Source organism: Aptenodytes patagonicus, chromosome 1 (genome assembly GCF_965638725.1).
Source record: "Aptenodytes patagonicus chromosome 1, bAptPat1.pri.cur, whole genome shotgun sequence".
NCBI classification, from domain to species: domain Eukaryota; kingdom Metazoa; phylum Chordata; class Aves; order Sphenisciformes; family Spheniscidae; genus Aptenodytes; species Aptenodytes patagonicus.
This window is the reverse complement of record NC_134949.1, coordinates 51,985,599-52,009,097: the sequence shown is the minus strand read 5'-3', so window position 1 is coordinate 52,009,097 and position 23,499 is coordinate 51,985,599. Positions and strand designations below refer to the sequence as shown.

Sequence of the window (23,499 nt, the reverse complement as noted above, 5' to 3'; positions counted from 1 at the left end):
AGCAACCCCACAGCAGAGGGGTCCTACAAGAGACCAGGCAAGGTGGACAGCTGTTTAATTTCTTCCGTCTCCAAGGCAGCTATACCAAAAGCCCACTGGTACCCTTTTGGGTCCTTGAAATACCCTCTCCTGAGGTAGTCTATGCCAAGGATGCACGGAGCCTCTGGGCCAGTCACAATGGGGTGCTTCTGCCACCCATTCCCAGTTAGACTTACTTCGGCTTCCAAAACAGTTAGCTGTTGGGATCCCCCCATCACCCCAGAAATACAGATGGGTTCTGCCCCTATATAGCTTGATGGCATTAAGGTACACTGTGCACTGGTGTCTACTAGAGCCTTATACTCCTGTGGGTCTGATGTGCCAGGCCACCGAATCCACACAGTCCAGTAAACCTGGTTGTCCCTTTCCTCCCCCTGGCTGGAGGCAGGGCCTGCTCTAGTACTCATCACAGTACTCGTTTCTCATTTCTTGTAAACATGAGTCAGAAGTCCCTTCATTAAGATCAGAAGTAAGATCAGCCCTTCTACTCTGTCTGGGGAACTGCCCGCTGGAAACCGGAGCAGCAATTTTCCTGGAAGAACACCCTTCTGTGATTGTTTTCCCTTGCAACTCGCGTACCCGTGCCTCTAGGGCTGAGGTAGGTTTTCCATCCCACTTCCTCATGTCCTCTCCATGGTCACGCAGGTAAAACCATAGGGTGCCCCGTGGTGTGTACCCTTTATACTCTCTCTCTTGAGCAAAAGAATGCTGACTCCTAATAGCCGAGATATTGGTCTGTACAGGTGGGGAGTAGGACCTATCCTCTTTGAATCGCTGGAACTCCCGGGACGGTTTCTCCACAGCCGAGATGAGGGAAGATGAGAGACGTTCTTTGTATTGCCGGAGTTGACCAGCCAATTCATCCACCGTTTGTTCCTCTCCATCTTTCCAGGTCATCACTGCCAATGAGTTGGCATATGATGATGGTGCGCTCCTTATAAACTTCCGCCACATGGGTCATGTGCACTTGACTTCATCTGGATCTTTGGATAGCTGTTCATTGCTCAGGTCACCACAAATCACCTCCAGCACAGCTAATTCTCTCAGGAACTGGATACTGGATACCCTTCTCCAGTATAGATACAAATCTATAAATCTCTTTAAGATTAAACATTTCTGTATTTCACTGTATAGGTTTAAAGGTCTAGATCTAAACCAATGTAAGTATGAAAATTCACAGTAGAATTTAGCTCAAACATATGTATGTCTGTACAACATCATTCACTGAAATGACTTTTTCTGGGAAAAAAATAACCCATTGAAATAGATTTTGTTTATTTCTGAACACTTTTTTGACTTAACATTACATACATGCAACCTGTCTTAGAAAACAGTTCCTATAAGAGGCTTTTTGGCTGATTTTGTTAAGGCCATATAAATACATATTTTCAAAGTAGAGAAAATTATCAGTCCTTATTAAACCATAAACGAGTAAATTGATCTTGTTGCAAATTATTTTTGAACAGGATGTTCTGACATAGTAAGCTTGAAAAATAATTCAGCTGCAGATATTTCTACTAAATTCTGAATATATAAGAATGTTTTAAATGAAAGCTTAAATCAAAGTATACCTTTTACTACAGTAGTAAATTTGATACCATTTTCTACAATACTTTAACCATTATATCTAATAATACACGTCTCAGTTCAAGACATGTTTACCATAGCCTTAAGGCAATAATTATCTTCACTGCATTATAAACTTCAATCTCAGATTTCCAGGTTTATTATAAGAAACACAAGGATGAAGGAAAATAGGACATACTTCACATTATCATCCTTTTGTAGGCCCGTATACCACCGAGAAGGCCCAGTCACAGACGAGGACCTTCTTTTGATAACTGGACATCACACAGAAAGGATCTCTGGAGTCAAAAGCTCACCACTGTTGTTGAATGACAAGTATCATGCCCACGTTGCAGTATCAACTGAATACCATCAACCAAGGAAAGCAAGCTGTAATATGGAAGTTTATTTCCCATTTATACATGCACATAAATGTTTCCATGAAATGCACACTCCATGGTTCAAAGCAGTGCCTGTCCTGTGTATTTGCTCACACTCTTAAGAAATTACTACTTCCTTATTCTTTAAAGAGAAAAATCGTCCTAAAGAATGGTTAGCCGTCAGTTAAAATGGAACTAATATTTGATCTTTAGTGTATTAGCTGGGAAGATTCAATTTTTGTTGCCCTTGAGACTACGAGGTGTTTTGTATATTAAATTCCTATTGAAAATTGTTCCAAGCAAAAATAACTCAGTTTTTCACTTGCCTAAATACAGAGATACATCTGCTCTGCAACAAAAATACAAAGCAATATTCAGTAAAACAAAAAACGTTTATTTGAAAAGTATTATGACTAACCAGGGAAAATAGGTTTTGGGGGTTTTATGTCATTTTGTAATATTAATCCAAATTTTAAATATTTGGAATGTTTCTCTAATATCTTTTTCTCTAATAAAAGCATTTTGTTTTGCTGTTGCCAGTGTAAATCACTAATAGTGCTACTAGATTCATGTCTCTCTTAAGGCTCAGAAAAAGCAAATTTCAAATAGCAATTCATTAATTCATACTCAGATAACCTAGAGGAGTTAAAATCGAGAGTATCTTCTGATTTTGTGCAAAGCAGAACTTACTAAAAAGAACTATAAAAGTCAGAATTGGGATTTCATTTCCAGGCTTTGGATGGAAGTGCCTTTCCTTTAATTTATCAACATTCCTTTCCTTCAATTTATCACCTCACTCCTTTATTTAATCTCTCCAGCTCCTTCTCCTTGCTGTAGGCCAGATTTGTGCTAACAATCTGATGATGGACAAGGGTATTAAAGTTGTCACAAGTGGCAGATGTGAATGCTTTCGACATGAAGGAATCTTTGGCCCCTCCAGCATAAGAGAACTATTTAATTGCACAAGGCACTGGAACCTATTTGAAAGATGCTCCTTGCCATCAGTACCCATGTAATACACATAACATTTTCAGGCATTCACGGTACACAGGGAAAAATTCAAACTAAGGCAACTTGGAACTACCTTAAAGCTGCTCTTAATTACCCTGGTGGGGAGGAGGAATCCTTTACTCACCTTCCTTACATTTAAATTCCTTACTTTCAGTTTTCATGCACCGCAGAATTGGCCCAGCCTGCATCTCAGCTCACATGCTACCACTGTTTTTGCCACTATGTTCTGTACAAAAATAATGCTTCTCTTTCCATTTATCAAGAACCTATCTATATACACGCAACTTCAATAAATTTTTTGGCCATTTATTTCTGCTGGCCCTTACTACTGTGATATCTGCATGATAATTTGGTATAATGGAACTTCCATCTTAAACATTTTTCAAAGACAGATATAAATGTCTAATTATCCAAAGTAAACAAAACTTTCTTATCTCCCATTCCTTAATTTAAAAGCTATTCCTTAAGTTTAGCAGTTACAAAACTAGTGGACAGTGTAATATACACCAACATTCCTTGAACCTGTAACTTCCCCAGCCACAGCAACAATCTACACACCTGTCATAACCACTGCTGGACTGACTTTTTTCATGCTGGAGGATATTTGGGGAGGCCATGTTAACTGAGCCTATCTTCAGATCTCTCTTCCCATGTTCTTAGAAGTGATTCTTGATTATTTCCAAGCTAGGTATCAGTTGCTCTTATCAATGTGTCTGAACCAGTCAGAGTATTTTTTTCTTTCTTTACATAGCAAATCCACCTCATTCCTCAGAGCTAAGAGTGAAGTCTTGAGCCCAGAATGAGGATGCCTATCCCCACACAAGTTATTATTTTGCAAAGAAATACTCATTTCCTTCAAAGGGAATGCACGCACTTGTAGCTTTGTGTGTGCCTCTGTGTGTGTACACATCATCACTCAATATATCCATCCATTTGCCAGGCAAGATATATTAGTCAAATATTATGTTCCAGGAAGGCAAAACAAGTAATTTGTCATGTCAGATTTTCAACACTCACATTACCACCAGCTTTTGTTTCCCTACATGTGTTTTTTCAGATCAGGAACATATCTGTTTTATTTTTTGCTATAATACAGGGTGAAGACATTGTTATTTCCTATGTAGTACAATAAGTACAATAAACATAGAAGGAACCCTTGAAATGCTAATGCCATTAAAGAAAGTATACAATTCACCGAAGAAATACAGATGACACTTCATAAAATGGAATCTGAACAAAGTGTTCTGCTTTGATTCAGAGTAGAAACTCCTTGCTCTTACATGTGCCTTTTGGCTAATTAATGTAATCAGAGTTTCACCTAGCTTGTCTGAAACAGGGAATCAACTTACCTTTGAACACGGGGATGTCGAGTGAAAGGCCATATTGTTCAGAGAAGAGGGTATTTTGGTGCAAGGGAAAAAATGGCTAAGAGGAATTATAAAACAAAATCCTGAAGGGCTATGAAACACATTGTCAGTACTTACACCAAGGGCATGGGTGTCAGTAACTGGGACAATGTTTTCAGTGCACAGAATCTTATCTCACACTGCACAGTACACAAAAAGACAAAAATTTTAAGAATGTTCCAAACCAAGCATAAGCCCCAATTTACTATGCTACCTTTTCTTTATCTTGTTTAGATAGGTAATTAGATATTGTATGTTTCTAGACATACTAACTCTAAACATTGGCACAATTTCAGGTAGGTAACGTGGAATATCTGAACCCATGGTTTTTTACAAAAAGGATATTTTTTCAGCATGTATAGAGTAGCCAGTCTTGAAGCTCGAAAGTTGGCTCTGACAGATCGATAAACGGCTTTCCGGAGACCAATAAGATGCTGACTAGGATGCTGTCCAGCTTTATTAAATGGGCAAGCGGCACTGACCCTGTCAAGCAAACTTGAAAAGTAAAATGTGATACAACTGTACAGATGTCCTAAAGTATTTTTAAAAGACAGTACATCAGTTTTCTTATTCCATTACTCAGAAAACTTTTTCAAACCACTCAGTAACTATGAGAGCAAAAAAAAAAAAAAATCCATCATATCAATGATATATTTAATCAAAATTTCAGATAAGCAGCCAGGATTCCCCAGTAGACAGCCTGATTTTCTATTCTCATCTGAGCCATGGCAAAACTCCTGAGGACATTTGTTTTCTCCAAAGTTGTCCAAAATGATACACTAAAGGTAGACAGGCCATAACATTATCTCTGATACAAAACTATCACAAGCCCACTGTAAGCTTCGGAAGTTTTAACACACAGATATTTAACATACACCTCTTTATATGCAAATCTGTTCTTTAAATAATTTTTGCAGAAAAAATGTGCTACTACATATTGTTTTTCATGCAAAACACTATATTCTTTCAACCTTCTCCATGCAGAATCTTCTCTAGGTCAACAGAAATATTATTTGAGTGGTGACATAGATTTTATCACCATGCAATGAATGACAGCTGTGTTTGTGGGAGTCTGACAGGTAAACACATGTTTATGTATGCAACTATACAAACATATTTGAAAATATATTTTGGTGTCCACATATTCAGGTAAATATACATTTAAAAGAAACCGTGCCATTTGCCTATTAGAATATACTTCAACATGGCTTTAGAACTGTAAGAAATTGCCTCATCTGGAAATAAACTGAATTGTGAACTGGGTGAATGTTAAACATGTCTGTGTAGCGTTAAGCTGTAGAAAAGGAAAAAAAAGATTAATATCCAGTTATATCTATTCACGTACAGTCTGATGCCAAACCTATGACTGAGAAACTGAAAATAGCCTAGGTGCACTCTACTTGCTGGGACTGTTTTTACTAGAATCAACTCAGGAATGGACGTAGTGTGGACAACAGGACGATGAATTGTGATGAATTGTTTGGGGACTGGAAGCCTGCTTCTGCTCTCACCTTTCCCAGTGCACAGTGAGGAGGCGATTTCATGTCCACAGTCACTTAAAAGGGAAAAGCATACAGGGTAGCTGGCAAGACTGAGGTGGGTTGCTGCATTGGTAACTATTTCTGTAGCCCATCTGACTGAAGAGCTGACTAAGCCAGCAGACCTGACCCTGCTGGAAAAACATCAGTCCTACTGCATGTGCTTAGCTGGACCATGCTGCACATTGACCGGGAGGGGAAATAGCTTATGGCCTTCACTGTCAAATATGAAAAGCAATGCAGCCCACACAGTGAGCAAGGCTGGACCCATATCAGTATGTTAAATATGATTAACGCAAGGAGATTCATGCCAAATACAGCAGTATATTGAATACACTAGCTGAAATACCATCTTAAAATATCTGCGTACCATATTAAACTATGAGTGGTATTAAAATGGTTTATATAACATCTCATAAAGTACTTTAAAATCTGAACAAAATAAAAACAAACAGCGTTAATTTCAATTTCTAAAAGTAAAATTAAAATGCTAGTCTTGCCACACGTATCACTAGGGAACACAGCATATAATGTAGTACATGCCAACCTCTAACGTTTCCCTAGCTTTTGAAGGTAACAACTGGAAGTGTTTATGGATAAACTCTCACATCAGTTTGTAGACTCAAGCCCTGGGTGAATTGTCAGAAGCAGGCTCAAAGAAAAGGAGCAAAATTCTTCTACCATAAAAAAGAGAAAGAGATCTATGTTCTGCTACAGTGATGTAAGCATTTCCAGCTCCTTTACAGAACAAATATAGCACAACTCATGCACAGCATGTACTGCCAGTATTCAGCAAAACAATTTGCTTTCCTTCTGGGAAGGCTTGTTTCAGTGTTTTTTTATAAAATAATTCTTTTTTATTCCAGTAATCTTAAATTAGCATAACTTGCTACAAATGTCTGTGCCAGACATGCCATACCCCTAACCTCCTAATGTTCCATTTATCTTGTATATATTTTAATTGGACTTACAAAACGTTATCAGCTTTGCGTATCTGCCACAAATAGCAAGAAGAAAAAAAGGTTAAGGGTGAATTTCCTCTTTCCTACTGCTCCAAACCCATTTTACTTGTAAAGAACAGTGAATTATTTCTCCATTAATCTCACAAGCCAAACTTTAAATAGGCTCTCAACTTTTAACAAACTTGTACAGACACATTAATAAAAACCTATTACTGCACTCCAACATGAAAGCAGTTTTACAAAGATGCTATATACACCAATATGTGCTCGTAGAGCTTGATTCTAGTTTAAAATATAGTAGAAAGGGAGCCTTTTGGAGAAAAGCTAATTATTTCAGTGACAGACAAGGAAATAACTACTTGCTGCTTATTGCTGCAGCCTTTCATTACGTATTCTACAGTTTTCATTTTATAATGTGCAAGACAATGGACATACTTCCATTACCCAGCGGAAATTCCAGGCTGCAACCCATGATCAGGTTTCATTTGTCTAATTGCTAATGAAGCAATTAGACAGAAATACTGCCATTCTGCCTGAGTAGAGCACTGCCCTACCTTGGCTACACAATTTCTGTAATCCAAACTACCCTGGTGAGGTCTCGGCCATCTCTACATCGCAGAGCTTGTACCCTGCAGACATACCTGAAATGCCAAAAGCAGCGTTAAACACTTCTGAAGGCCATTCTGAAATTGGAATATCCAGTTGCCTTTGAGAGCAGCTAATATAAGGGAGGCCTAACAGGGTTCTTAGTTCTTTTTCTAAGTGGCTGCTGTGGGTTTTTTTGGGTGGGAGGGGAATGAAGGCAAAACGATGCTTGAATTGGTTAAGCATATAGCAGTCACTACCACACCGTAGTGAACTACTGAACCAGTGGACAACTGACCAAAACCTCATCAAGAATAATTTAACATTTACAGAGATAGTCAAATATCAATTAACAAGGGGCAAATAGGGTAGAATAAAGCAAAGCCATAGATATTTCAAAGCATATGTAAATTAGCCTACAAGAACATAGCAATGGATGGTGCAATGGGGAAAAAAAACCAGCGGTGGAACACAAGGAACTTCAGGCCAAAGCTGCAGACCTGGGCTTGCCATATCAGAGTTTAGCTAAATACAGCTAGCCAAAATCTGAACTCAGTACTATTTAAATGTCAGCTTCAGTATCTTTCCATTCACAATATGGTTAATGCACAGTCCAAACTATGCTGAGCTAGCAGTATATTAAAACAGCAGCATACATATTATTGAACAGGGTGCTGTGCTACCTGGTTGAAAACCCATTCCTTCAAGGATGTACAATGACACAAGAAGATACTCATTAACTTTTCAGCTGCAACCATTTCTATTGCCATATGACTCTTTCTGAACAAGCATTAAGGCTTTGACGAGGTTACTACAGGAGAACATACTAAACTTTGTTCTGCTAAGGTTTATTGTAGCAAAATTCTGGAAGAAAAAAGGGATAGCTATTTTTCTGGATCATACATGAAGCGCTATCCCAAGCAAAGCATTTCATGGTGCCCTGTGCAGCAGCATCTCTTGCATATGTGAATGCAGAAGAGGACACTCTTGAGTTAGAACTTCCTCCAGGCTAAACCAAACCAAAACCTGTACAGCACTGACTTCTTCATACTGGACGATTGTTCCAATGTCAGACTTCTCCCACTCCATCCATACTCCAAAGTCTTTTGAAAAGCTTGCCAAAGTTTTAAGTGAAGAGGCTATTAGATCAAGCATCAGCTTAAAGACCAGTCTGGTTTTTGTTAATCTGTTATCTAAGATAAGTAGTAAAAGAACAAGGCACCAGCAATTTAGACACTGACCACAAGTTCGTTTGCTTAAACTCAGGAAAAAATCCAAATGTTTTTCTCATCTGTAATTTGGACAAGCCCTAACAATAATTTCTTTTAAGAACCCGTTTGCAAAGATAAGACTGCCTACTGCTTAACTATATGCTTCTTCAGCAAAAACCAAAACAAAACACATAGCTAGGCAGACTGAAGACATGCTTATGCATTCCAAAGGCAGAATGAAACATTTCTTCAGTGAAGCATACTGAAGGTATCTCAAGCTAAAAAATTAATTCAAAACACTAAGTCTACAGTTTCAAGCTTGCATGTAAAAACATGTGCCTGAGCGCAGAATAGTTGGTCTGGCATGAACAAACAATTTCTTGGTACACACAAGGGAATTTTTTCTTGTTTTTAGAAAGAAGTCAACTGGATTTTAGCTGTTGGCATTTCCCACCTCCTTTAACCTTAAGTCTAACTGGCACAGGTACATATCTAACCATAGGTTGTTACAAGAGAAAAGCATAGATGGCAATGAGAGTGCAAAGAAGCGGGCCTGTTGGCTTTGGGATCATTGCATACACTGAACATGTTCTGATGTCCTTCACATAGCAAATAAGCAAAAATTACCAAATAGCTACAAGACCTAAATAACCAGGAACACTTTCACATCCCTTAAGTGGACGAGAGGCAAATTCAGCAGTAAATAATTTAAGAATCTAAACATCTCAACAATTGTATGCAAGAAAAAAGAGAGTAGTGTAAACTTGATTTGAGGTGGGAAATGACCTTTGATGGTCTTTGCTGATTGCTGTGTTCTCATTACTTCAGACTGTAATTTGTTAAATAAAAATAGAATGATTTTCATGTCATCTTGTTTTCTAAAATATGAATGATTACTTGCAGGTCAGTTTATTTACATAGATTTGGTAATATAAGATACAAAAAACCCTCAAACAAACAACCCTCTAAATGACTCCCCAAAATAGTTAACTAAATTGGTTCAAAATCCATTTCTTCATGTATTTCATTGATAGCAAAGCAGAAGATTTCAAAGGCATATGAGTTTTGTGAGACTTAATTCTCCTTCAGGATGCAGGGTTTTAACACCGAGTTGTTAGAATTTATACTTTTAGTATGAATGGTAATTATACTACTTTATGTAAATGAAAAGCTTTAAGTATTATGTTTTTCAGTAATTCCACTTGTTATGGGAGACAGTGTAACAAGACCATTTTAGAAGACATCTGGCTTGAATGGATCTGTGTATTAAATAAAGTGAAATATAGACTCACAGGGTAAATCCTCTGGAAATTACTTCAGTCTCTTGAATGAGTCGTAGAGCTTTCCTCACGAGATTAGTAAAAGCTCGGCTATTCGCCACTGTTTCTTCCAGCTGGATACAGTATTTTCGCAGGGACATTTGCAGCTTGGCTGTCCTCCATGTGCCCCACACTCGAAAGACTGCATAGACAAGCAGAACTAGTCCCCACAGCAGCCACGATGACGCCTTCCACCACGAAGGAAGCATAAGCAGTGCACTTACAAAGGCAAGAAACAGCGAGACATCCCTGCAAACAGAGAAAGTATCATCAACCAGAGATTCCTGAGGTCAAACAAGTGGGAAAATCATGAAGCTTTAGGTTACGTTTGAGATTACGACATCTTATCACGGGCCTTTTATGTAGGTCCTGAAGGGAGCTGTAAACACTGAAAACTACTCCTAGTGGCAGATTTAGATGTATACATACATGATATTACTTGGGTCTGTATACTCCAAGGAAACATTTATCTGGCTTTTTTATGGCACGAGTAAAAGAATAATGTACCACTTTGAAAGGTCAGTTTCTCTCACACATATGACTTTAAAAAAAAAAAAAAGGGAAAAGAAAATAGAGAAAGAAAAAAACCTGACTACTCAGCATTATAAGCCAGGGTGGGTAGGAACTGGAATATCTGTGCTTCCAGGTTCAAGAGTACAGTAGGGAAGGGCATGTTTCTTTTGGTAACAAAACCCTCAAGTAATGCCAGCTTTATTTTTTCCAGAGTCTGACTCATTTAACTTGGACACCAACACACCACTAGTTTTTAACACATTTTTATAAAGATGGCTTGAATAATCATTTTAAATAATTTGGCAGCTTTTGAAAATCCTTAAAGAACAGAGTTACTAGTATCTCAGAACAGAAAAATTCAACAACAAAAAGTAACTGCTAGAAAATACACTATGGTTCATATATAGTATTATAGTTGCAGTTTTGTAAAATTATGACAGTTTTCACAGAGAGGGATGGGATACGGGCTTCAAGGTGCATAACAACTTCACTTTTTCAGAATTTTCTGAAAGAAAAATATTCACTTTCTTCACCCCTTAAAGCTGCGTATCCTGTATTTAGTTTTGGAAGTATTCACAAGGAATATTTTCCCATTTCTGAAATAAGACATGATCTCTGGGTTTCTATTTTCTGGAGAGTTTTGTGGTCATATTTTAACAAGCTTTACAAGTGTTAACTCTTCAGGGCTACTGATATGCTTCAGTAAAGGTCCAGGGTTAAAATATTCCAGATATGTAATTAACTTTAAAAGCGGCAGACACACAGTCTATAACTTCCTTGGTACATTAAAAAAAAAAAAAAAAAAGAATCACACACACACAAAATGAATCACAGCAGTGAAAGACTGGAAGGGATTTAAGAGCTCACTTTGTCCATTTTCAGTTTCTGGTTAATCCAGATCATCACGGACAGACTGAAGAAGAAAATGGAGACTCCACAACCCACCCAGGTAGCTATTCCAATTCCTAAGTATCCTTAGAGTTCAAAAGATTTCCCCCAAGTCCAGTCTCAATCATTGGCAAATTAATCGCATTATTTTTCCGCATATGCTTCCCTTTTCTGAACAGAATAAACAACGACTGATCACCACCTTCTTATTAACTACCTTCTACACATTGTAACACTGTTCCATCCCACCTCAATTTTCTCCATTTTGGCCAAACAATTCTAGCACACTCTAATATTTCTGAAAGATTACATTTTCTAAACTCATTCTTCTTCTTGTTCTGCTCTGGACTGTCTCTAAATTACCTATGCCTCTCCAAGTGTGGCATCCAAAACCAGATGCTGTAGTCTAACACAAGGCTTAGGGAAACACACAGAAAAGTAAACCCCTGTGTCCTGCCTATAACAAGGACACCAGGATGAGATTTGCCATTTTCTGAATAATTTGCTGATGCATTCAATTTATGCTCTGCAATGATGTGCAGATCCTTTTCTGAAGTAGTACTGCCTACCCAATTATTCACCACTTTGTGTTTGTTAATTTGATTTTTCCTTCCCAAGTGTAGCATTAGACTTTTGTCTTTATTGACTCTTTATTGATTTCAAGCTATTTCTCTAAGCTACTTTTGAACTCCATTCTGCCAAAACACTTACAAACTTGGTGTCATCTGTAAGCTGAGCAATATTCACAAATTTTGTAAGTTGTACTTTATCATCTGAACAGTTAAACAAACAATGAATAGTGCTAGGACCAGGACAAACCACTGGAAAAAGCTGGTTCAAAAGTTCTCTTGTTTGACAGAGAGCATCAATAATGACATATTACAACTTAAACGGTTGGGTTTTTTAACCTGCTGTGGCTTTATAATAATTTTATCTATTTTCCTAACAAATGTATGAAAACATAGCGCTGGACTGTGTTATGAGATTTTTTTAATCTACCGATTTTTGTCCATTTCCGAGCAAGTCACTCTGTCAGAACACCCACCATCCTTGTTATTTTTCAAATACGGGTGGTAGCTGTTCAGACACTGCTGCAGCTAGCTCCTTCAGTATTCTAGGGTGAATTTCACCAGCCTCTGCCGACTTGAATGCATCTTATTTAAATATTCTTTAGTCTGTTCTTCTGGTATTCTACGTCTGAAAATTAACTGCATCCCCCCCAACATATTTTATGAAGACCACAGCAAAGAAAACACTTTTCAATTCAGTCTTCACAATCATGTTTCATTTATCAAGATCACCATTGTATAGCTTTAGAAATTCATTAATTAATCAACCACGTTAGTTCTTCCTTATAGCACATACTAGGGTTTGGAAGTATCCATTCATGTTCATGTAGCTATCTCAGATTAAAACTTACTCTTTCAATGAAACGCCTGAGGAAAAAAGCATGCTTATACAAAAATTTGGGGACTAGTGGACCGAAGACTCGAAGACCTGAGGAAAAAAGTAGTTACTTTATTGCTGCATTTTATATAAAGAGCACACAATATATTTTTTGCTTGTTTCTCAGTGAATATAGTGGTAGATATTCTCTGTACAATACCAAATATTAGGAGTTGCTAGGGAGCGTAGCGTTGGAAGCTGTCCATTTTCCTGTTGCTTACACTGCCCTGCAGACAGGATACTGGGGTCAAGGAACTCAATCAGTTCCACATCCTCCTGCAGCAGAACTTCCTGTTGCAGGATGGTACGGAGCGTGTCAAACCGAAATCCAACATCCTTACCACAAACAGGCAAGAGAAAAAACAGGCATTAGTAAAGAATATGCAAATTCTTAAAATTAAGTTAGCAGAACAAGGAAAACACCCAGACACTCTACTGACAACAATCTGTTCCCAAAGACTACAGGAACGTTTCAGATATATCACAAGTAGCTACTTCATTTTTATTAAACTTGCTTAACTTCAAAAACTCACATACTACCTAAAAGTTCAGACTTACAGGATGCATCACACTGACTTTGTGATCTGACCTAGATAGTAACAATACCTGGAAACATGCCACAGATTATGCCAATATATTTGCATAAGAATCAGAGAGGTACTACCTCTATTAGAAGATCATTAATAAAACAGCAAACACTTTTTTTTTTTAATGTCATGACATAATTTACGTCATTAACAAACAAAACAAAAATTAGAAAGAGAAAGAGAGATATTACAAATTAGTTAACAAAAAGTCACCTGTGGACATTTAATAACAGTAGGGTCAATGCACTGGACTCAAGGCCCCAGCCAAGGCAGTGAAGTCCTCTCCTGCAGGATTCTGTGCCTTTCCCAAGGGAACTCGCTCCAAACATGAAACAGCATGGGACTCTGAAGACCTCACACTTGTTAAACTCCAGGCAAACTTCAGGGAGTGAGTTACTCTGGATTTGATGTCACGATAAGCATTTGCTATTTTTTTCCCTACAGCTATAGCTCTTCAAGACAAATACACAGCTCTTGAAGACAAATATATCCATCAGAGAAGCCCCCTGAAATTTTAATTTGCATACTGCACCAAATTATAATTACAAAACACTTCAAGTTAAGAACATCATAACAAAACCCAACAAACACTGAACACATGCATCTTTGCATCTAGCTAGATTACAGGAGGAAAAGGAGAATATTTCTGTAAAACCCTCTAGTAGAAGTTGTTAACAGAAATATGACATTTCACAATACAAAATCTGTTTAGTTCTGTCATTGACAGAATGAGATTCTTTATGAAACCATAAGATAGCTAGTCAAAAGTTTAATTCCATACATTGATGTCCCTTGCGATAACTTGCATTCTACTTTTAATGGAAAACATTTGTTTCAGGACTGTGTGCAAGAGGAAACTCTGCCCTCCTCCGACACATCCTGTGTCATTTCAGTACCCTACTGTAGCATGCAGCAAGAGAAACATGTTTTCCATATTCTTTGGTTGTGTCTCCATCTCAAGAAAGTAAGGCTAAAAAAAGCTGTGAATATTATACCTTTGATTCATAGGGGAAGAGGGAGGAATTAAAAAGACAACCAAAGATCACTAATGAGATGTTTCAGAGGAAATTTTGTCCTCTTAAGATAAGGGAGAAGAGATAGCAATTGGACTCGGCAGAACTCTCTGAGAAATGGAAACCCCTAAGTTCTCATGTTGCTCAACATTTTTTTATTTTGAAGCTACATTTGAAGACATCACACCTATATCACAATAGAAAAAAATAAATCAAAATTCTAACTTTTAGATTCTGGAACAGTCTGACTAATGTGACATTTGCAAGCCAGACTAGGAACCTGAAGCAGCTGGGTGCAAGTTAAAGCAGATCTCAGACAAGGCCAACCTAGAGACTGAACTGGTTGAAAAGTGGCGTTGCAGAGAACAGGTGTAAAGGCAGCACAAAACTATTTTTAACTATCTGGGGTAGAACTATCACCCTTCAGGTCTACCCTGCACAGGCTGACTTGGGCCCTAAAAGTTCTTGCAGGCTCCAGGAGTAGGAGAATACAACTTCTGGTGAGGCAGATGGACAGCCAACCTGCTTCTGAAATGCTGAGATGAGAGCACATAGGTAGTACAGAGAACTGTTCTTGCCTCTCCCTACAGCCAGACCGCTACACAGATGTCGTCTGCTCTTAATGCATAACACTGTTCTGAAGCATTATAATGAAGGTGCCTTCATTTGCTTCACTTTTCCCAAATGCAGAAGCACTGTGGAGAGCAGTGAAGAAACAAATAGGCCAGGATGGTTCCAGAGGTAGTACAGCTGCACTGCGTTTGTGCTACGCCTGAGCTAACAAGCTGAAACAGAGCACGAAGCAATACTCAGATAAAGCTCTAGAGTCTTCTGTCTCGAACTGTGTCTGCAAGGTGCTAGGCTGCAACATATGGCCTTTCTCAGTCAGCGTCTCCATACTGCCTTCCACTAAATGGGGTAGCTACACTGTAGGTTAACTCCTTTCAGCTTTCAAGAATTTCTTTAATTTCTCACACATTTTGTTTTACTCTCTCTTCCACATTTTTAACATCTTCAAGCTGGCTACCGATATTTTTCCTGTTCTTGTGTGCCCAATTTGCCTGGCACAGTAACTCTGAAAACCAGAATCAATATTATCTGAAGAAGTAAAACTCTCAGAGCCAAAACCAACAGTACAGACCAAAGATGGTGCTCAGAGGATGAGGTACAGAGGAGAGGAAGACTTGTGGATTAGGAAAGGAAATGGAAAAAAAAAAAAGTGATCACTTACCAGTCGGTGAAGTATGTCATCATTTTTCTTATATTGTGGAAAAGGAAACCAACTTCTAAAGAACTCAACTAGTTTTGACAGGATGCCTTGCTGAAGGGAACAGAAATTACTCCAATTAAAAAAAAAAAACAACCCAAAGCCAAAAAAACCCACAAAAAACCAACAGACAATTCCTTTATTTTTGCATTTGCTTTCCTTGTTAACTCAGACCCAAGTACCTGTAAGGAAGTTTCGCTTACTGTGTCTGGCCTAACTTCAGAGTACGCTAAGGGAACATCTGCTTCCCGTCTACTTGCCTGTACACAAGAGCGTGAAGTAAAGCTTTCAGTAACCCCACCTATTTGGAGCATAATGGATTGTTATGTTGTACTGTTAAAAATAACTAGCTAGAATTAGTTTGATCTCAAGTTGGCAGCTACTGCATCGATATGAAAGACCTTCTCCTTGAGAATAAAAAAAGCAGTGAAGTTAAATGGCTGACAGGGACTGAAGAAAGGTAAAAGACCAGGAGAGGTACAACCTGTCCCTTGGCAGACCACCGCAGCTTGAGGACAAGGCTCTGGAGGCGTTGTGAACAGAGACAGGGAAGACTGACTGTAAGAAGAGGAACTGTCCCAGAAACTCTCTGTCCCAACCAGCGTGTGCTATCAGGTACTTTCTCTCCATGCTGCTTCCCATGCAACCTAAATTCACACTTTCATCTCAGTTGTAAACATAACTTCGAACGCCACTAATTAGAGGGACTCCCTCTCGGTCATCACATTTTACTCATGTATCTTCCTAAAATATGATGCATGAAAAATTATAATTAAATAGATGCATGATTTTGCTTCACTCTGCTGCCATTCAATGAAAAAAACGGAGTTTTTGACACACACTGTATATCTACTTTCCTCAGACTGAGTTGACAGGAAGTAGTTTTCAAAATATTTACTTACATATATTTCATGAATTCTGAGGCCCTACCTTTTAATCTGCAGATTGATGACATGTAATACAATCAAACAAAATGTATGCCAAAAAAAATTAATTGTGGAGCACTTACATTTTGTGGCATACTGTTTCAAAATAAAAAACCCAAACCCAAACAGATTATAATAGCTTAATGTGTAAAGGGGGTCTGCATTAAATCAGCTGCTTCTGTTTCTCCCTCTTCGTTTTTTTTCTTTTTTTTCCCCAACTATAAGGTGGGAAATAGAAGAGTAAAACCAAGCAACAGGAGTTTGGAGCTTTGTGGTTAGCCCTGCGATCAGCCTGACAGCCCTCTGAAAGGCACTGCAACACAAGTCTGAAGCAACAAGCCAGGGCAGAAAGGCTTTGAGTAATGTCAGAAACTGTCACCCTAAAGCCCTTATGCTTCACAGAACAATTTTTGAAATAACTTACTTTGGCATCCATTTAGGTAACCTAACTCAAGTTTTTCTTTACTTATGTCTCATCTTTCTGTGTACGGTTAGAATTGCAGACCTATGCCAAAAGGAAGTGTTTTTAGGTCAGTGGAGAGACAAACCAATAATAGGAGTTTCATAATGATAGCTCTTCCCGACACACAGACATCATCGTGGCTCATAAGGAGGAGCTATCCCAGCAATCCACACTTCTTACACTATGGAATAAATCCAAGTGATTGTATTTTGATGTTGCTCAAGGGCACTGACAGAAGTTGGAAGAGGAGAAGAATGTCACAAACTGCAGCACTAGATTATCCTCCAAGTTTCTTGTAAAGTGGCGCAAAATAAAACAAAATTTTCCGATTATAGTTTGTAGAAAATTGAGATTAAAGGAACAAAGGTCCTTGCTCTGCATTTGAGTTGCAGACAGATACTTCATTCAGAAGTACTTTTCCCAGTACTTTGAAAGCAGAGTACAGAAAGAATTGTCCATTTACTATTTAAAATTATGCCTCTTGGAGCCTACCTTTTTCAACAGCTTAGCCTTTGTAAGTCTTTGGGTTTTTATTGTGAATATTTAAACCTATACCAAGGATAACTTTAAACTGCTACCAGCTGACTAGACTAGACTGTGGAATTACTGAAAAATCCCCATACTAGTGTGCTACGTAAGTAATCTTTTGGTTAATTTCCGTGTTTTAGTTTAAAAATAAAAATCTGGACTTGCATAAACACTCAACAGGCATGTCAGTGCTTGAAAACACAAAACAAGACAACCCACTGTCTTGGGCTGTGACCCAGTAGAGTGCAGTAACATATTACATTATTCAGATCCTTGGAATAGTGTCTCACAGTTTGCATTCCCATTGGGAGTGTAACTGACAAGTAAAACAACTTTCATCAACACACAAGTCAGGTCATGTTGCCAATACTTCTGGAATATTCTTCGTAAGAGAACTTTAGAATACCACTCAGTCAAACTCTCTGTAAACTGAATAACAAAGCTGTGTGACTACTAACATTTTAAAAAAACAGCATAGGATACTGTTGTGGTTCAACCTCAGTTGGCACATTTTAGATACATTCATTTGAATCTAAAATAGAATTCTAAGGACTATTTCTCTTTTGTACAGGATGAGCCTGAAATGGCAAACTAGCAGGTAATGATAGCAGAAACAAGCAGAAAGAAGATAATGCTACATATTAAATACCTTCCAGCTACCCAGAGCTAGCATTAAGTGGGTGGGAGCCCTAGACAAAGGACTGGTCCCTCTGCCTTACCACATCAGGTCACCTGCACAGCTAGAGGGCTAGCTCCAACACAATCCTCAGTAGCTGCCTCCAGCACCAGCCCTGTTCTAGTGATGAAATATTATCACATCTAAGATGGGATACGGTGCGACAGCATAATCAATTTAAACATTCAGATATGCACAGCAGTCTAGGAAAAGGAGTGAGAAAGGAAAAATGTAAATGGGAAGAAATTCCTTAAAGATCAAGCAGAATTACCCAAATAGGATTTAGTTTCAGAAAACAGGTCTAGGAGCTCTTGCAAACAGTGCTTTTGAGTATCAAGTGATCATGAGACCAGAACTTTAGCTGTAACTTTCTCCAGAGATTGGTACAGCCAGGAACACTGCACCTATAATTACCGTGCTAAATCACATCTCTACACTCCCTCAGATGAAAGCTTGGCATTTCATCAGCCCTCAGAACACAACCTTGAAGCACCTTTACAGCTTTTCAGCCCAATGTTCATTAAGACCATGTTCCGATTAAAAAAAACCCACCAAAACCACACACACAGAGAACTGTTTAAGACATGCTTCAAATTCAACCGATGCCTCTGCCTTTCATTAAGCCTAAACCATATGCTCTGCCTGGCAGGACAGGAAGGCACAGCAGCAACATTTGTATCAGTCACTAGGAGCCTCTTTTTCTTCCAGATTTATTTTTTCAGTCCCTGAAGATCACAAACTAGATCTTTGCCTTGCCAAAATCTTGCTACATGTCACCAAATTGTATCTGTCTGCACAGGGTTCCTACTTGACTGAACACAAGAGGAGTAAACAATCTCAACTCAAAGACGAAGCAATACTGCAGCTTCTCTATTTTTATTCTAATAAAGTGTTTAAGGCATTTGTAAACTTGCTTTTCAGAACAGAAGGAAAACAATACACACATACTAGGCATCACTCAGCATGGAACATCATCTACTCCCTGTGATAATATTTTGCATTACACTAAGCCTCAACTAAGATCATTTTATATTAGGACTGTGGGTAGGCACATATTCAGAACTCAGAAACCATTTGTTTCCCAGACATTTTATAATTTCAGTAGACTAGGCCAGCGAATGCTGAGAGAAGGGAAGTGATAACAGTCTCATGTAAAAATAAGGAAATGATTGGAAGGGAATGTAAATGATTTGCCTGTACGTCATACAAAAGTTGCAACAAAGCCTCAGATCCTCCTAAATCCAGTCTACTTTTTTAAATGTGTGGCCAGCTGCTTCTTCCTCATTCTCTTTCCTTTTGAGACACCCTACCAAAATGGGACACAGAAATCAAACGACAAAAACAGACTTTCTGACATCAGATTACAAAAGAAAAGTGTTAACGTTCCCAAACTGGTACTGGAACAGCAGCAAGAAGAACCTATGACATTTTATCACTAGAAATTACACACAGGTTTCTTCCTTATTTCCACTACGTATCCTTGTCTAGACAGAGATGACACAATGTGAATGTCATCCTAGTATTTGTGAGAAATGGACAGCCCATTTTCACACACCCACTCCCTTCAAGTTGCAAGGCAAACCATGATGAATTACTTCTACATCTGACACAATACTGGAGGATTTGCTCCCAACACAATAAAATTAAGTGTAAAATGCTTGAGGGGAAGGAAGGGGGAAAAAACAGAATAATTGAGGCTTTTAAAAGCAGTATATCTTGACACTTTTGACGTTTTTAACCCCACAGCACTTTTGTACTAAATTTGGTGGAAATTATATACATGAACACAGTATCATATTGCTTTACTGACTTCCACAAAGTAATTATGCAAAAAAGTAATGCAGTTAACAAGCTGTAGTCCACGCATTACTTCATAGTAATGAACAGATAATCAGCCAATGAAATATGTCACCCTAATTTTCAGTTAACAGTGATTTAATTAAAGTCTTCCTGCACTAAGCCAGAATAGGTATCTTCAATGTAAATGTACCACAAAACTGCCAATAGCTTTAAAGGGAAAATATATTTTCAGGTGGTTTCTGAGGGTTATGGTGAGTGCCAGCTGACAATTCTGAAAAGTGGACCTAATAGTGGACCTAGTAGTGGACCTAATATTTCCATGAGTACTTTTAAAGGTAGTTTAAACTATAAAAAATTGTGAGTTAAACCCTGAATTAAATTCAGTCTTGCCTTGTGACCACTGATAGAAGCAATCATTATTACAAATGCAATAGTTATCCACATCAACAGTAACTAGAAATCAATTTATTCATTAAATTTAAAATAATCTTCCATTAGAGAAACCAGCCAAGGAAGCATGGAGACACTGCAAGAATCACTTCTCTTCCTGCACTCAGTTAATCTGTTTCTTGGGCTCACAAATCCTCAGCACATGAGACTGGAGTTCTGTATGAAGCTCCTTCGTAATTTTTTTCTACATGATTGCTGAACTCTTTGAAAAGTTGTAAACTCTGCAAGAACACGGCTGAACAGTACTAAACTTAGGGATTCTTATTATAGTATGATTATTTTTCACAGGCTCTGTCTAATCCATGTGCTGGGCATGCAGTGGTACTTACTGGTCTGCTCAATGGATATGCACCCTGCATCTTATCTACATGGTCATCTTTGATCAGAAAGTGGGGCGTGAGAGAAGGGAGACATGGCACACTTCCATAGGACTACAGGTCTTAGAAACTGGGGATCAAGGCTGTGAAGCAAAGTGCGCAGTGCACCTGCCCAACAGGTAAACACAAACTGTGGCCAATCTATCCATGAAGATAGACTCCAACTGGACTGAAGACCAAAGCAAAATGTTTCATGTTTTATTATCCTGTCTTTTCAAACGGACTAATGAGTGTGTGAGGAAGCTTATATAGTCTATACAGAGAGCGCTTGAAATGAATATCACTATATGAAAATATGACCCATCACACTTCTCTGAATACTGCTAGATGAATAAGCTTCACACTGCAACTTCTAAATTTCCACTTCAAAGACTCGCATGTCAGTCCTTGCAAGTACACCATACTATTGCAAACATTTAAAAAACCACACATTCTTCCCCCAGATCAGAAAAACACCTGACTGATGTTATCCACATCAATTCATACACTTCCGAATCCTACCCCACTTAAGACCCTACACACATAAGAACAGATTAAAAATCCCACAAGAAGAAAATACTTCTGACCTAAAACAAAGGAGGAACAAGAGGGACACATACAAAACTGAAAAAAAATTGTTGAAATAAAGCCTAACTAACTGTGACTATTACTTGGCTAATTCCTTGAAGCATCTGAGAACCGAGTAGTGGATATACGTCAAGATGGCATTATTTGAGAGAAGATCCTAAGAAAAGCATCAGCCTTCCTCATTTGCCATATGATCCCCCCTCCACCAAAACCTGCAGGGAGACCTTCTGGAGATCTCGGGGCCACTCATATCATATTGCCTGTGTTTGGGAAAAATAGGATTCTCTCCCCAGTTCACTGCCAGCTAGTTGGGAGGGTGGAACATTGTGGAGCAGGGAAGCGGCAGAGGTTACAAACAAGAGGAAAGGGGTTGCAAACCTCTGATTTGAAGATCGCTGAAGAGGTATAAAGCAGGAATGAACAACAGGAAAACTGAGCTCCAATGGAAGGTTAAAAGCCACAGCAGGCAAGAATCAGATGACCTAAGGTGGACAAAGATGGAAGCTACTGGAGATAGTGGGGAGAGAGGAGAAAGAAATGGTAATTCTTCAGAGGCAACGCATCAACCCATGAATGCTTGGTTTGGGTTCTTACCTGCGCGCTGCCGCCCACCTCAGCCTTCAGCGGCCAGGACAGAGAAGTCTGCATGGAGGCCGCTTTTTCCTCCCAGCTTAGCACATAGCTGGAGCATGTCCACTGAAAATTGAACTCTCCACTGTGGAAGTGAAAGAGGTAGGCAGAAAATAACTGCTCTTTGCATGCTCCATCTAGGTGCTAAGGAGAAGACAGACCGACTACTGAATTTTCAATATACTTGTTGCAAAGAGATTCCTACATTAGCTGCCTCAAAAGAGGAACTTCCTCACCCACACTACAGCTCCTCATCCGAGTCACATTGCCTGTACACTACCAATAACAGTAAAATACCATTTATTTTTAATAATGAAAAAAAAAAAATGCATAGGCCTGAGTAGGTGTTAAATGGCCAAATTCTCAAGCATAATTTTAATACCAAAATGTTTAAAAAAAATCCACAAGCCTTTACTTAAAACGATAGAGAAAGAAGTCTGAGCTAATCAGCTGATGATCCTTGTCAGCTGTTACTGTTAGAAAATTGCCATAACCTAAGCACAGTTCTACTATCTCATTCAGATTGGTTATTGTATTTATACTTCCCAGAAATCCTCTTTCTTAATATGTTTTGTCACAGAGTAAGCAATATTTAGCAACTGAATGCCTGAGAAGGGCTGGGAACTATAAATATTCTGTTCCAGAAAATTACAGGTTTTATTCCCAGAATGTCATGCTAAGCTAACATAATAATATCCAGTACATAAGATAACTTACAACACTCAAAAAATTAATTATCAAAGTCTCTTGCTTCCCTAGCTTACATAAGTGCAAGGAAACACTCCAAACTATACTGGCAAACCATGCATTTCCAAATACATTTGCAGACAAGATACGACAACTGGTTGGGGGTTTTTTTTGTTTGTTTGTTTTTTTCTTTTTTTTTAAATACAGTAAGAGATTTATCTTTATCCCCTCTGATTTTGCCTATTTGTGAAGTAATGCAGTGCTCTTTTGAGAAGATAAATACTCAGGAACAGGAGAGCACTCACTTTCTGGGTGGCATGCGCAGTCCGCTCTTTCTGGCTTTCCACTGCTGCACATTGCTCTGCCTTCCGCGACACAGATGAACATACTTCAAAATCTGTGTGTCCCAAATCCTGCAGATACTGGTAGAGTGGGGAATTCTGAAAGAGAGTTAAAAAAAGAAAAATGAGAAAAAAACAATGTTAAAAACATTCCCTGTTTCCCACAAAACACAACTGTGAATACAGCAACCACACAACCAGCAATGAAGGGATTGAGAGCAGCCCTGCAGAGAAGAACTTTGGGATAGTGGTGAATGAAAAATTGGACATGACCCGGCAATGTGTGCTTGCAGCCCAGAAAGCCAATCGTATCCTGGGCTGCA

General features: G+C 38.6%; 1 protein-coding gene across 7 annotated transcripts in view; it reads right to left on the bottom strand.

The window, feature by feature from the left end:
- VEZT (vezatin, adherens junctions transmembrane protein) overlaps positions 1-23,499 on the bottom strand; it is an 88,751-nt gene that overhangs the window by 48,418 nt on the left and 16,834 nt on the right. For 5 of the 7 annotated variants that reach the window (XR_012995037.1, XM_076334801.1, XM_076334755.1 and 2 more), the window contains exons 2-6: positions 23,141-23,275; positions 15,696-15,785; positions 13,025-13,200; positions 9,991-10,266; positions 4,748-4,897 (exon numbers count right to left, since the gene is read on the bottom strand). Coding sequence is in view for 6 of the 7 variants with exons in the window: in XM_076334801.1 (XP_076190916.1) it covers positions 4,748-4,897; positions 9,991-10,266; positions 13,025-13,200; positions 15,696-15,785; positions 23,141-23,275 (827 nt within the window). In the remaining variant the exon portion in view is untranslated. The remainder of the gene's footprint in view (positions 1-4,747; positions 4,898-9,990; positions 10,267-13,024; positions 13,201-15,695; positions 15,786-23,140; positions 23,276-23,499) is intronic. The other 2 variants (XM_076334772.1, XM_076334808.1) reach the window with 1 other exon arrangement.